General features: G+C 58.2%; 1 protein-coding gene across 5 annotated transcripts in view; it reads right to left on the bottom strand.

Annotated features, from left to right (window-relative positions):
• Positions 1-4456: 4456 nt before the first annotated feature.
• The window catches only part of GRAMD4 (GRAM domain containing 4), a 77578-nt gene continuing 68619 nt past the window's right edge, over positions 4457-13415 (bottom strand). For all 5 annotated transcript variants that reach the window (XM_066358697.1, XM_066358698.1, XM_066358699.1 and 2 more), the window contains exons 10-19: positions 12650-12698; positions 11410-11481; positions 10928-10971; positions 10746-10855; positions 9583-9737; positions 7948-8092; positions 7124-7217; positions 6429-6513; positions 5688-5756; positions 4457-5263 (exon numbers count right to left, since the gene is read on the bottom strand). In XM_066358697.1, coding sequence (XP_066214794.1) covers positions 5159-5263; positions 5688-5756; positions 6429-6513; positions 7124-7217; positions 7948-8092; positions 9583-9737; positions 10746-10855; positions 10928-10971; positions 11410-11481; positions 12650-12698 — 928 coding nt within the window. In that variant the 3' untranslated portion in view covers positions 4457-5158. The remainder of the gene's footprint in view (positions 5264-5687; positions 5757-6428; positions 6514-7123; positions 7218-7947; positions 8093-9582; positions 9738-10745; positions 10856-10927; positions 10972-11409; positions 11482-12649; positions 12699-13415) is intronic.

Genomic DNA, 13415 nt, shown 5'->3' with positions numbered 1-13415 from the left:
GCCCTGAAACCCACTGCCAGTTCTAGAAAATGGTCCGGGCCAGAGAGCATTTTATGTGAGCAAGAAACCCAGCCGTGCCACGTGGTTTCCCAGCCGTGCCACGTGGTTTCAAGATGGCCTCTGCATGCCGACATTCAAAACCATAAACCTTGGAACTTTTTTTTGGGGGGTATGGTGTGACTGACTGAAAACCCTGATAGGCTGTGCATAGGGCCTCTCAGACACCCCCACACAGGGGCTTCTGACCTCCACAGAGACTCTAGATGGAGCAACTTTGGGATTTTAAGGAAAAAAGAACCAATGTCAGTGAAAACGGGCACATTTAGAAGGCAGCTCTGTGTGGTAACTTCCTCGTGGCACTGGCATAGAGCCGCAGCAGCTACGCTTTGGCCTATTCCTGCTTCTTCTAACACCCGCCCCACGATGGGCACTGACTGTCCTTCCTACCGTGTGCAGCTGGGAAGTATGGCTGGAAACGGTGGCTTAATTTGCTCACTAATCTTGCTGGTTTCAAGATTAGAAAATGGCCATTTTCTCTGATGTGTTTGAGAAGACAAAAATAAAGTTACTTTGGGAAAAATGTGTTATAAATTAAATGGTAAGTATGTCGGAAGAGAACTTGGTTTCGAGAACAGAAACATTTTTAGTAATTTCACATCCCCCTGTGTTCCTATCTGTCCCCGAGTTCCCCAGACTCCCACCCTGGTGATTTGTAGCCAGACTGACGGCTTCTGCTGGAAACCTTGCAAAGGCTCTGTGTCCCCAAGGAGAAAGACCTAAATACTCCAGGGGCACCGTGCTGCCTTTTCTTGTCCCCTGAACCCTCCAAGAAAAGCCCAGAGGTGGTCTCAGAACGCAGAGGCTCCTCGACTGTCAGTGGGCTCACACCCCGACAAACCCAGCGTCAGTTGAGAATACCCTAAGTCGAAAACACATTTAACACACCTAACTACAACCCCAAAGCTCAGCCCAGCCCACCTTACACGCACTCAGGCACATGAGCAACACTGGACAAAACCATCCCGCTGCCGTGGCCCAGTGTCACAGTGCTACACATGTCGCTCACAGGCCTAGGGAAAGATCAGAATTCAATTTTTTTTTGCATTTTTCTGAAGTTGGAGATGAGGAGGCAGTCAGATAGACTCCCACATGCGTCCAACTGGGATCTACCCGGCATGCCCACCAGGGGGCAATGCTCTGCCCATCTGGGGCGTTGCTCTATTGCAACCAGAGCCATTCTAGCGCCTGAGGCAGACAGAGGCCATGGAGCCATCCTCAGCGCCCGGGGCCAACTTTGTTCCAATGGAGCCTTGGCTGCAGGAGGGGAAGAGAGAGACAGAGAGGAAGGAGAGGGGGAGGGGTGGAGAAGCAGATGGGCGCTTCTCCTGTGTGCCCTGGCCAGGAATGCAGGCCGGGACTCCTGCACGCCAGGCCAACACTGTACCACTGAGCCAACTGGCCAGGGCCAGAATTCAAATTTTTAATTACGGTGTCTGTTGAAGACAGATGGCTTTCGCACCATTGCCAGGTCAAGCAGTCGTAAGTTGAACCATTGCAAGTAGGGCTTGACCATACGGCTGTCAAATGCACAAATTAAAACACGTAGGCCTGCAAAGGAAGCCTGTTAACACTGAAACGTGGTCATCAAATCATTTTTAAAATAGTGATTAGGCATACGTGTACTACTTTATTGAGAGATTAAGTTATGAATATACACACAAAACAGGCAAGCTCAGGTTCACGGTACCACGCAGCCAGCTCCCTCCTCACCCAGGGTTCTCCAGGGAGCGGGCATCCCCCTTGTGGAAGGTCTGTGTCCACCAGCAAGCGACAAAAGGCCAAGTGGAGGAGAGGGTTGGGATCTGCTGCTGCCAAAAATGGCCGAGGGGTGAATGGGAGCCATGGGGTGGGGGTCAGGAAGTATATTTAGGCTAGGAAATCACAACCTGGGTGTCTTGTCAGGAGTATCATCCAGGGAGGGGCCGGTGGTCCTGAGGATGCTCATCGTGCGCCAGGCTCCCAGGGACCATTGTCAGGTCACGGCTGTGCCCCAGCCCCAGGACAGCGCCCACAACAGAGTAGGCAGGCCACATCCCCGAGTGGAGCTAGCCCATGGGACCTGGTCCACTCCCTGAACAACCTCAGCGGGCATTGGCTTCCGGGGGGCTCAGGGTGCAGAAGGCTGGGCACCTTGGGTGTGTCCAGCACAGGTCAGTATGAGACACCAGTGGTATCAGGGTCCGTGTCCAGGGTCAGGCTGAGCCATGAGCGCCACTGGTGACCCCTCTGCTCAAGGCCTGTAAGGCCTCCCAGCCCTCACGCAGAGATGCCCATGGCCCCCCAGGGAAGGCACCTCTGGGTAGGGTAGGACCAGCACCCCAAACTCAGGGCCCTGTGTCTCCCCATGCCCCCTCAGGGTGATGACAACACTCCCCGCTGCCAGGCTCTGGGTGCCCCTCTCTGCAAGCAGCCACTGTCATTAGCCTCCTGTCTTCTAGAAACTGGCTCCTATCGTCCTGCTGTGCATGGGCCCCACCCCACTGCCCACCTCTCCGCATGGCCTTCCCCCAGGTGGCCCGGGCGCCAAAATCCCCACCGTGCTCCTGCAGGGCCCCCAGTCCATGACAAAGAAGCACGTGCTGACCCCTGCTACAGCCGACGGGCCATGGGTTGGAGCAGCACCCACGGCGGTCACCCCCCACAGCCTGTTCTGGGCTGCAGGGACCCCGGTCCATCCGAGGGGACAACAGTGGTGCCAGCCGGTGCCCCCACAGCTGCCCACAATGCACAGGGCCCCCTGCCTTAACACAAAGCATTTCAGGTTTATTTAAATAAAAATTATAATTTATACAAGTCTTTTCCTTTAAACAAACAAGGTTTTTTGTTGTTTTTTTAAAAAGTTACAGGGGGGTATTTTTCATGTTCTTCATATAGGACAATCCTTTCACTGAACAGAGTTACAATGGCAATGACTATTTACAGATACAAAATAGAGTCGAGCTTCAGACATAAAAAATTTAACATTCATCCGTTCTAGTTCAGTGATTAGCTGTGGAAGTTACATATCTGCTCAGATTTACACGATTCAATAAAACTGCAGGTTCTCTCGACAGGAGCCCAGAGCTGGCATAGGTCCGGGCTCGTCCTGCTAGCGGCCCACCCTGAACCCCAGCACCCCGGCACCCCTCAGCCCTCCAGAGGTGGGGCCAGGTGACCACCCCTGGTCACGTGGTGAGTTTTCATCTCCCTTTCTTCTTGGAAGGGACTCAAACTAAACCACCCCACTGCTGAAGGCCACAGTCCTATGCAACTGCAGGGACAGCCCCCCACTGAGCTTGGGGACAGAATCCCATCTTTGCTGACAAGAAAGCACGTGCCCACCCCTGCAACGGCGGGGAGGGGTCGGGCTGGAGCAGCACCCATGGCGGTCACCCCCCACAGCCTGTCCCTGGAGGCAGCCCAGGACCCACTATGCCTTGCCTTGGACCCCAAGGCGGGTTCCCTCTGGGGTGTGTTCCCTGGAGTCCACAAGAGCTGGTCCACCTGCACGCACTGTGGGAGCTATAAAGCCAAGGTTTAGAGTGGGTTCTGCCCTCATTGTCAAAAGGCTGACCTGCCGAATCACATGAAGGCCAACGCTGGCGTGCCCAAGAGCCTGTGGGCGCTGCAGTCCCCTCGGACTTCACCGACTGGGCAGGGTGTGTGCTTGATCTGGCTGGTTAGCGTGGCTGCCCCCTGGAAGGGCTCCCCAGGCCCCAGCAGGTGGCCCTGCAGCCCCTCCACAAGGGGGTGATGAGGGCAATGCCACCAACCTTTCACCCACACCAGCAAATGAGGGTCAGAGCAAAGATAAAAATTACATCTGAAAAATGATATAAAAATAAGAAAAACAGCTTGCTCTCTGTAAAAAATATAATCTGTTTCTTCAAAAAACAACAATCTCAGTGACACCCAAGGGATCCGGGACAAGCCAAAGACCTGGGGCAATCCCAGTGGGAGGTGCGCTGATCTGAGGGTGCTCGTGCCCGCCGCTCTAGTCCCACCAGCGCATTCATCGCCAACCTGGCTTCGGGCTGATCTAGAACAGGCCGAGCATGGCCACCTCCACCAGAGCCGCAGCCTCCTGTGCGGGATGGGCCCATGCCCGCGGGGAGGGCGGGCTCACTCCCGCCATGTGCATGATGGCCAGGAATACTGTCAGACGCCACGGGCGTGACTGCTGGCCCCAAACATCTAGGCTCTGCTCATGGTCATTCCCCAAAATGTCCTCCCAAGCATCCCTGCACAGCCTGACCCACCACCACGGGCCCAGGACACTTCTGTCTGTCCCCCCCCCCAGCCCCAGAGCCCCTCCCTCACTGACCCTGGTGGCTCAGCCTGGAGGCCAATACTAGCTACACAGCAGCTGACTTCCATCTGAGAGCCACCAGCACCTGGGCAGACGCTCTGCTGGGTGGATGCTCTCCCGGGCCTTTCCAAAGAACAAAGTGTTAAAAAATGTGCTTCTAGCGACATGCCACTCCGTATCCACACCAGATGCCAGTTAAGGCCCCCTGGCCGGCTTGTCAGGCCAAGACGGCAGAACAGACAGTGGGCCAGACCCTGGCCTGAGGCACGAGGGCGCCCACCAGCCCTTGCTCCCCCATAAAGGCTGGGCAGAGCACAAGCCGGCTGATGTTCTGAGGACACGCAGCAGGGGTCCCGCTGAAGGAAGAGCAGGTCCTCCTGGCTGTTTATGGAAGTTGGTGAAGGGGCCCGTCTCTTGTCATCAATGTCCTTCAGCTATGGCTTTGGTGTGGAAGCGCTTCCAGCCCCCAGAGCGCCAGGCTGCGTGGCTGGTGCCGGGTCTCTGCCCAGGTGGGGACAGAGGAGGAGCAGATGTGCTTGGCAGAGGCTGGGACAGTGTCCTGCATGTCATCCTTTCCAGTGGCCTCCGAGGATCCTCCGCCCTGTGTTCACAGTCTGAGAAATGCCTCACCCGCAGGCGGGCTGGCACTGTCCATCTGAGCGATCCAACCCCTGCGTGAGGGGTCACGCAGGTCAGCACAACAGAAGCCACAGGTCGAGGGGGATTATTGCAAAAGATCATAAAGACATCCAACTTTTCCCCACTACCAAACGGTTAAGGAAACTGTCAAAGTGTCCTGGGAGGACAGCACTAGCTGTCACCGCCGGACGCTGCGGCCGCCGTGATTTTCATGTACTGGTTGAAAATGGTCTCGAAGGCCTCATCTCTGTGAACCATGGCACCAAACACCAGCGGCTGGTGGGAGAAACGCCCTCACTGAGCCTGGTGGCCAGGCTGGCGCAGGACAAGGCCACCCGCCCCGAGGCCTCGCCTGGCCCCGGGCCAGGTCCGAGTGGGGAGACATGGCATCGGGGTGCTCAAGGGCAGATCACCCTCCCACCCAGAAACCAATGTCAGAGAAACTGAGGCGAGAAGCCCAGAGATGGGCCCCCAGAACCACCCTCCCTCCCTGAGTAACTGTGCTGGGTCGTCCCCCGTGGGCCTCAGCTTCCTGACCCCAACTCGATGTAGCAGGAGGCTCCTGTGGCCACAAGGGGTGGGGGGAGGGAGGGCATTTCATGGGTCATCTCTGCCCAGTTGGAAGCCTGGCAGGTCGGTGGTTCTGAGCTCGCCCCAGGGATCTCAGCTACGCTCCCGGGCACCCCGCCTGTCCACTTACTTTCTGGGTCGATGGCGTGGACACGGCGATTCCCATGCCCGACCCCGGGAGGACAGAGAGGACCTTGTACTGGAAGACAAGAATGTGTCGTCACAACAGGCCTCTCTTGGGGTTTGGGGGGGGGGGCAGGGCCATGACACCCTCCCCACACCCAGGGTGTTCTCCATGGAGCCCATAGCAACAAGATCCACAGGGGCCTGGGCTTCCCAGCCACAGGGGACAAGGACTGGCTCTGTGACTGCAGGAGGCCCAGCCACCCCTACAAGTGTGCATGCAGACCCCTCCTCCAGGCACTGGGCACACCTGTGCCCACATGGGGACAGTAATCTGTGCCCTCACCTAAAACCTACCCTGAGGTGTGTGTGGGGGGGTCTCAAGGATGAGGGGCAGACAGCACAGTGGTCTGAGGAGCTCAGGACCTGACTGGCTGGACCCACCTTGCTGTGCTGCCCCCATGTGTGTGAGGACGCCAGGTGCCAATCCGCATGGAGGTGGGGGAAGAAAGGCCTGGGTGCACACACACTCTGACAAGAGCCGAGGGGCTCTGCATGGATGCCTTCCACAAGGGAGCCCTGATGTGGGCAGAAGCCATGCCTGCTGCAGTCTCCAGGTGACACCTGCCTCCTTGAAAATGTGCCAAAGTTCTAAGAAAACCCTGCCAGACTGGTGGCCCTGCGGCTTCTCTTTCCCTGAACCAGGAGGGGAAAACAAAAAACTGGGGTGGGGAGTGCCCACACTGACCTTCTGGATGTCTGTGATGTCCACAAGCTTGATGACTTTGTTCCTCTTGGAAGAGCCGGACTTGGAGCTCTCGAAGCACAAGTAACTACCCGGGGGATGGACAGGGGCAAAATCCAGCCAGTGAACCACAGGGGCCACCTGGCTGCTGCCACCATAGCCCCCGAGGAGAGGAAGGGTGATCCTGAGCACACAGCCCCTCTCACCTGTTAAGGTGTCCTGGCTTTTTACAAAAGATTTCACTTTTAGAGAGAGCCTCATAGCTTTTAAAGATTAAAACCCACTGCTCTGCACTGAATCTAATATATATATTCCCAAGTCGTTAGAATCCTGGGACATCCAAGAGTGTCCCTGAGGCCCGGCCAGGGGTCTCTGTGGCCAGATCCTTCAGTAAAGAGTAGAAAGGAAAGCCTGGGCCCTTGGCCACTGCTGTGAGTATGGGGACAGTTGGCTGGGGGCCCCCAAAGCTGAGAACAGCTCCCACCCGGGGACTGGCTCCCCAACCCCCCACACTGAGCTGTCTGCACAGTCTCACCCTAGGAGAGAGACGGCAAAGCCATCCTCGGGCTGCTGCGCCCCAAAAGGGGAGCAACGAGGACTGGCTGAGCCTGGACGCTATTCCCTGGCTGGGACCCGCTGCACCACGGGGAGCGCCCCAGGCCCTCGGCGGCCCCGCCCACCACCATGGCCTCACTCACTTCTCCGTCACATACAACACCCCATTCCTGATGTAGTCCGTGGGCATCTTCCGGTCCCTGTTGATGAGGCAGCAGCGCCAGCCATTCTCGCACACTGAGGGAACAAAACCAAGCGTGGTTTTCCCACCGAACCGCCTGCCTCGGGGACCCACCAGCCATGGTTACCCAGAGGTGTGCCAACACCCGTCCTCCGCCACCTGAGAGGGGACAGTGGCACACGGAGAACGAAGTGGCACTGAGTTCCTTTTTCATGTGAACATGGGGGTTTGTGTTATGTATTTTTTTTTTCTAGAGGAAAAGGACACTGGCTGAACAGCCAAGTGACAGAAATCAGACTCTCGGAGGACACGTTCGAGGTTAGAGGGACGTGAGTCTAGGAGGTCAGAACTTAAATCCTCCAGGATTTTCTTTCCGTGGTTGGCATCGCACTAAAGACAACAAAAATTGTTAAGAGTCCAATTCCCTGAGAGCTCAGCAGTTTTATGGGGGAGCCTTTCTGGGAGGCAGGCAGGGGCCTGGGCCCCAGAGTCAGACAGGCTACACACAGGCCATGGTCCGCAGTGCCCGGGCTGGGAGGACTTCTGGGCAGTGCCTGCACGTGGAGGGAGCTGCGGGAGCACCAGCTGCGGGAGCACCAGCTGTGGGGACTCTCTTCTGCTAGGAGCAGGCCCAGCGGGTTCCTGCTGGGCAGCCGTTTACTGCAGGACCCTCTCCACTGGGCCCTGGGCCAGGAGCCTATAGCAGCCGTCCGTCCATCAACCTCCCACAGAGGAGCGGGATCCCCCCACCTGGCCAGGCTGGTCACGGGCTCACGCTCCACATACCTGCCAGAGGCCGCTCATTTTCTGACAGGTTAAAGATCTCGTGGAAATTGCCCTTCTTGGTGCCGTGGAAGCGACCAGCGTCTTCGTCCTTGCTCAGGCTGGTGGGTGCACTGGACACGTAGCTCCGCGAGGAGGTTGTCTGCAGCTGCCAACAGCACCCGTCCGTCAGCCATGCCAGCGCAGAGAGGGGAAAGGGGCCGGACATGCACGGCCTCCCTCCCCAGGCCAGCTGCAGACATGCGAACAGGCAAGTATGCCCAGATGTGGGGCGCAGACTCCCCTAGGGGCCAGTACCTGGTCCTTGTCCTAGGAGCCCTCTCCTGCTAGGCAAGAATCCCTGCTTCAGTGTGGGCACCCTCCCTTCCCCCCGGCGATGTCCCCACCTCAAAATGCCACACGGAGCCTGCACCCCAGCACACGCAGTCCCTGTGCTGCTGGTGCTCAGCGCCAAGGCACTTCAGATGGATTTTCAGAACCAGAACTGCTCATGGAACAGGCCACCAAAAACAATGTTAAAAAACCCAAGAGTTACAACACAGCAATGCACAGCATTAGGTCACAGCGGGTTCCACACGGACACTGTACCTTGTCATGCCCTGACAGCTGGCCGGAAAGGAGACAACACACGTGTGACCATGATAAAAGAAAAACGGGTCCATGTGACACGAGGTCATAAATACACCAGCTTAGCAAGCTGCAAGCACAGACCCAGGCCTCTGTGAAGCTTCGGCGGGGTTACTTGCCACCCAGGAGGCCCACTTCCTTGCTCCCTCACTGTCTCCTGAGGGTGGCCAGCACAAAGTGGTCCCCAAGAAGGCCCTGTCGAAGCCAGCCCAGGGCTCCTCCCGCGCTGTCAGGGAGCCCAGCTGCCTGCCTCTGTGCCTCTCCCCTTGGGTCCACCTCTATCTGTGTGCCCAGAGCCCATCTGCTGCCTCGTGCATGCCCGGCTGCACACGCAGCTGGTGAGTCCAGGCTCCCAGCAGGCTTTATCGTCCCAGATCTGGGGAGTGTGGACCCACTCTTGACCCAGAAGAGCTCTACTCCCACTAACAGAAGCATCAGTAGGTCCTTGAACATCCTCTCCTCAGCATGCACACGCGCACACACACATGCACGTGCACGCACGCCTCTGCAATCCAATGTCACCTCTTTCAGGAAGCCCTCCTAGACACTCCTGGGAGTTCTACTAGGCCCAGAACTTCCCCACTTATCTGAGACCCTGAGGGTAGCACCAAGGCTGGTTCGGGGCACAGTGTCATATGACTATCTACTGTGAATGAAATGTGGACCTAGTACCAGCCTGTGAGCCCAAGGTGGACCCATCTCAGGTGCTGCTTGGCCGTACTGCTGAGCCTCAGAGCTGGGGACCACCCACAGAGTGGTCAGTGTCAGGGCTCCCTCTTCCCAAGGCCCCCACGCTCTTGTTGCCATGACGAATATCCCACAGCCTGCGGCCTGGCCCTGGAGCCAGCCTGGCTCAGTGGGACCCATCTCCAGTGAGTCTGTGTGAGGGGTCTCCAAGTGCTGCATGGCGCCCACCCAGGGATGGCTGGCCCCTCAAGGGGACCACGTGTGAATGCAGAACAGCAGGCGGCTCCCTGGGACCCCGTGCCCTCCAGCTGGAGGAAGGCTTACCCTGCGGGCCACGGCGGCGCTGGAGCGCTCTTTGAGCTGGGGGTCGGTGGGGAGGCTCTTCCAGATGATGTAGGGGGTGTCGTACTTGGCTCGCAGCCTTGGGCAGCGTTTGAAGATAAAATCGATGAGGAAAAATTTGATTCCGGCATAGAGTCCTAGGGGGAGAACACAGTCCCACTTCACCGAGGACCGGCCACTGAAACCATTGGCTCAGTATGGCAGCCTGCACCCCCGTTAGGCCTGGGACAGTGGCCCCAGTGGGGACAGGCAAGGTGACCCCTGCTGAGGGAGCATCCATTTCTGTGTTTCTGCAAACCCAGTGGTGGCTCAGGATGAACAGTAAAACTGTCTCCAACACCACAAGGTTCTCTCATTATCCCCATCCCCTGAGGGTGACATAAAGGGAAACTGGGGGATGTGTCCCCAGTCTGCCCTCTGATAGGACTCCCTCAGGTCAGAGGGCTCGTGTGCCAGCCCAGGTCCCCAGAGAGACATCCATGAAACTGTACAGCCTCCACTCCCCCAGGGACATTTTATGAATGTTGGCTTTTGTCATTTCCCCAAGGCCACATGCTTGCCAGCCCTGGTTCACCTGGTGACAGGTGCAGACAGGGAGCCAACAAGGACCGAAGACCCAGCTGAAATTGGGGGTGGCGGTGGGTGGGGGTGGGGAGCAGTGCCCAGACTGTGAGACGCCTGAACTGCACGGCCACGGTGCTCAATGCCCCAACTCGGATCAGCTGCTACCACAGCCCTGTGCCAGACGCTGGCCTGGCTGGGGACACTGAGGCAGGAGGGGATCCCGGTCTGGCTGGGGGAGGAGGGTACAGCTTCCAATCCTGGGGGAGTGGAGCTGAGTTGGCACAGCCTCAGGACAAGACCTCAGCCTTGGGGCAGGCTCTCCACCTGCTGACCCCTGAGCAGGACCACCCTGTCTGAGGCTGCCCTCTTCCCCCCGACCCTGCAAGGTCTCTGGGTCTTGGATGAGTTTCATTTCTCCCAAACTTAAGCATTTTTATAAGCCATTGACCAAGGTGCAGAGGAAGGGACACAGTGAGTTCATGGCTGTCCTCCTTCCTGGAGGCTGCGGTCCCACGCCGCAACCCAGGGGGAAGCAGAAGCCCAATCGCTCCGAGTCACACGGACAGCACACGTCTGCTCACCCATGGCGAGCCCCACCAGGCGGTAGGGGAAGAAGCAGGAAGCCAGGAAGGCGGCCCACAGCGCGATGTACAGCTTCTGTGTGGTCTCGGGCTGCACCCACATGAACAGGCTGCAAGGGAAATGGGGCTCAGCTGGGCACAGGGTGGCGCCCCAGACACGGCGGGCGGGGGTGACGACTTACTTCTTGATCTTTTCCAGGATGTCAGCCATCTTGCCAAAGAGGTTCTGCATGGAGAAGCAACTACAGTTAGGGCAGACCCCAGGGCCACCGGTTCAGACAGCGGTGCCAGGAGGGCCGCAAGTTCACGGCGGTCCCTGAGAGACCACAGCCAGGTGCCACGAGCCAGTGGTCCTGCCCCGCCACTCCAGGCTGAGCAGTGGGTGCTGGGTCAGGTCTGAATCGTGGGTTAACACAGTGATCATGATGTTGGACCCAATCCTGTATCCCTCCCAGGAGCTGGCTGGGCCTGGCTGAAAGGGGCTCCAACAGGCACCCCTGTCAGACCAAACTAGGGGACACTCCCCACACCTCGGGGCTGTTTCTGGTTGGGGTAGAGGATCGCAGGCAGGCCAACGACAGGTTAGCTGCTAACAGACACATCAGGCCTAGAAATTCGGGTGCTAGGGCCCCTCACTGGACGAGGCTGGAACCTAGGGCAGTACCTGGGCCTTCTGGGCAACATCCAGTACCAGCTGGAACTTCTCGGACACAGTCAGGTCTTCCTTTGGAGGCTCCTTCAGTCAAAGGGGAAAGAGAATGTCCACTGAAATTTGACAGTTCAGAGAAATTACTGACAAAAACGGCACAGTCTCCCCAGCCCGGGATCTGGTCCCTTTGCTGCCCCTACAGCCAGGGCCACGATGTCCCCAGAGGACCCAGCTGAGGGGCTAGCACAAGGTGGCTGCTCAGAAGGACCCTCCTCCCTGGCACTTGAGAGGGTGGGTGGGTGCGCAGTGGGCACGCCCCACAGTCGGCAGGGTTGAGGCCCCGATTCACATGGAAACAGCTCACCGCTGAAGGCGCCTATGAGATCAAGCAGTCCCCCGACCTCATTTTACAGGCAGGGAAACTGAGGCAACGGGGGGCCTGATCTCGCCCTGCTTGTCTAAGTTTATTCAACATCACCCTCCTGAGAGCCTCCTGGGCCCGGGCTGGCAGGCATATGCCTGCCCCTAGACATCCTCTCTGACCCCGCTTAAGGGGGCCCTATAAGCACCACTGCACTCAGCAACCCTGCTACGTGCTCTGTGCACACAGTGGGTGCTCAAACATCCGACAAGGCCCGTGGAGGCACTGAGGGCTCCCTCCTTCCCCAGAACCAGAGTCCCCTCCAGAGCGATGTCAGATTTTCTCTATACAGGGACAGACAGTAAACAGGTGTGGCTCTGAGGAATACCCAGTCAGTCACAGCCACTCAACTCAGCTGGTCCAGCCTCAAAGTAGCCATAGCACGCGCCAACGAACAGGCATGGCTGCATGCCACCTTATTTACAAAGTCAAGCTGCAGGCCGGAGATGGGATGCCATCAGAACGTCGCCAGTTCAGCCCACTGCTCCCTTCCCTCCAGAGGAGGCTGTGGGGGCTACAGGGCCCCCTCACTGCATCCCCTCCACCATATCACATCCCAGCTGGGAAGGGTCAGTAGGAGAGGTCGGGGCAGGGCAACCTCTCCCTGAGCTGCCAAGCCTGAGCAGCGAGGAGAGACTGGGGGCACCAGCTGTCCAGGGCTCCAGGTTAGGGACAGCTGGTCTCCTCTTGGCCACTCTTGGGCAGGCAGGGCTCCCGTGGGCATCCACAGAGCTGCACCTGGAGGCCTCGGGGACCTATGGGCGACCTGAAAAGTACCCAGGTCGAGGCCTGACCTGGCAGAGACAGGCAAGATCCTTACCCCCCAGGACTTACCACCACTTCAGATACTTCAGGCACGATGCTCCACTGTATCCTCCAGCCCCTGGCAAACAGGAGACAGCACACGGTCACAGGGACGACACCCAGTGCCCACGCCGAGTACCCGCCAGGGAGGAGCATCCTCAGATGTGAACAGAGGGCCTTTGGAAGCCCCTGCTTTTCACCTCTGAGACCGCCAGGGCCACCCCCTGGTGCAGATAATTTAGGTGGTCATCACCGGCCCCTGCCAGGGGGGAACACATTTAAAAGCTCCCGAGGTCATGGGACAAGAAGCCTTTCAAACAAGGGAGAGAGCAGCACATCCTTTGGGAGTAGCATGGCGGTCCCCTCACGAATATTTAAATGTTTCTTCTTCTACACAAAACATTTCAAAGGGACCAACCTCAGGAAGCCTCTGGGAAAATGAGTGTGAAAGTGCATTCTGAACGGTCATGTCCAGTGCGGAGTGCTGGGCTCTCAGGCCCAGCGTGGGTCAGGTCCATGGTCCCTGGGTGGCCACAGGTCCAGACAGACCCGGGGATGTGGGGGCTCTGCACTGGCCACCTAGCAGAGCCCCCACGGCCTTAAGAGGGCGCTCAAAGAACATGAGGAAGACAGTGTGGAGCTCTGAATCCCTTCCTGTCCCCCAAACGCCACAAGGAGCAGCCAGAGCCCAGAGCCTCCGCGGCTCCACGTCCCTGCTGAGGTCTGCGGGCAGATTTCCTGCCAAAATGGAGCCCACTGGAGAAGGGGCTGCGGTGACCCTGCAGCTGGCACCCGC

This window comes from Saccopteryx leptura, chromosome 1, assembly GCF_036850995.1.
Source record: "Saccopteryx leptura isolate mSacLep1 chromosome 1, mSacLep1_pri_phased_curated, whole genome shotgun sequence".
NCBI classification, from domain to species: domain Eukaryota; kingdom Metazoa; phylum Chordata; class Mammalia; order Chiroptera; family Emballonuridae; genus Saccopteryx; species Saccopteryx leptura.
This window is presented reverse-complemented; position numbering and strand designations above follow the sequence as displayed.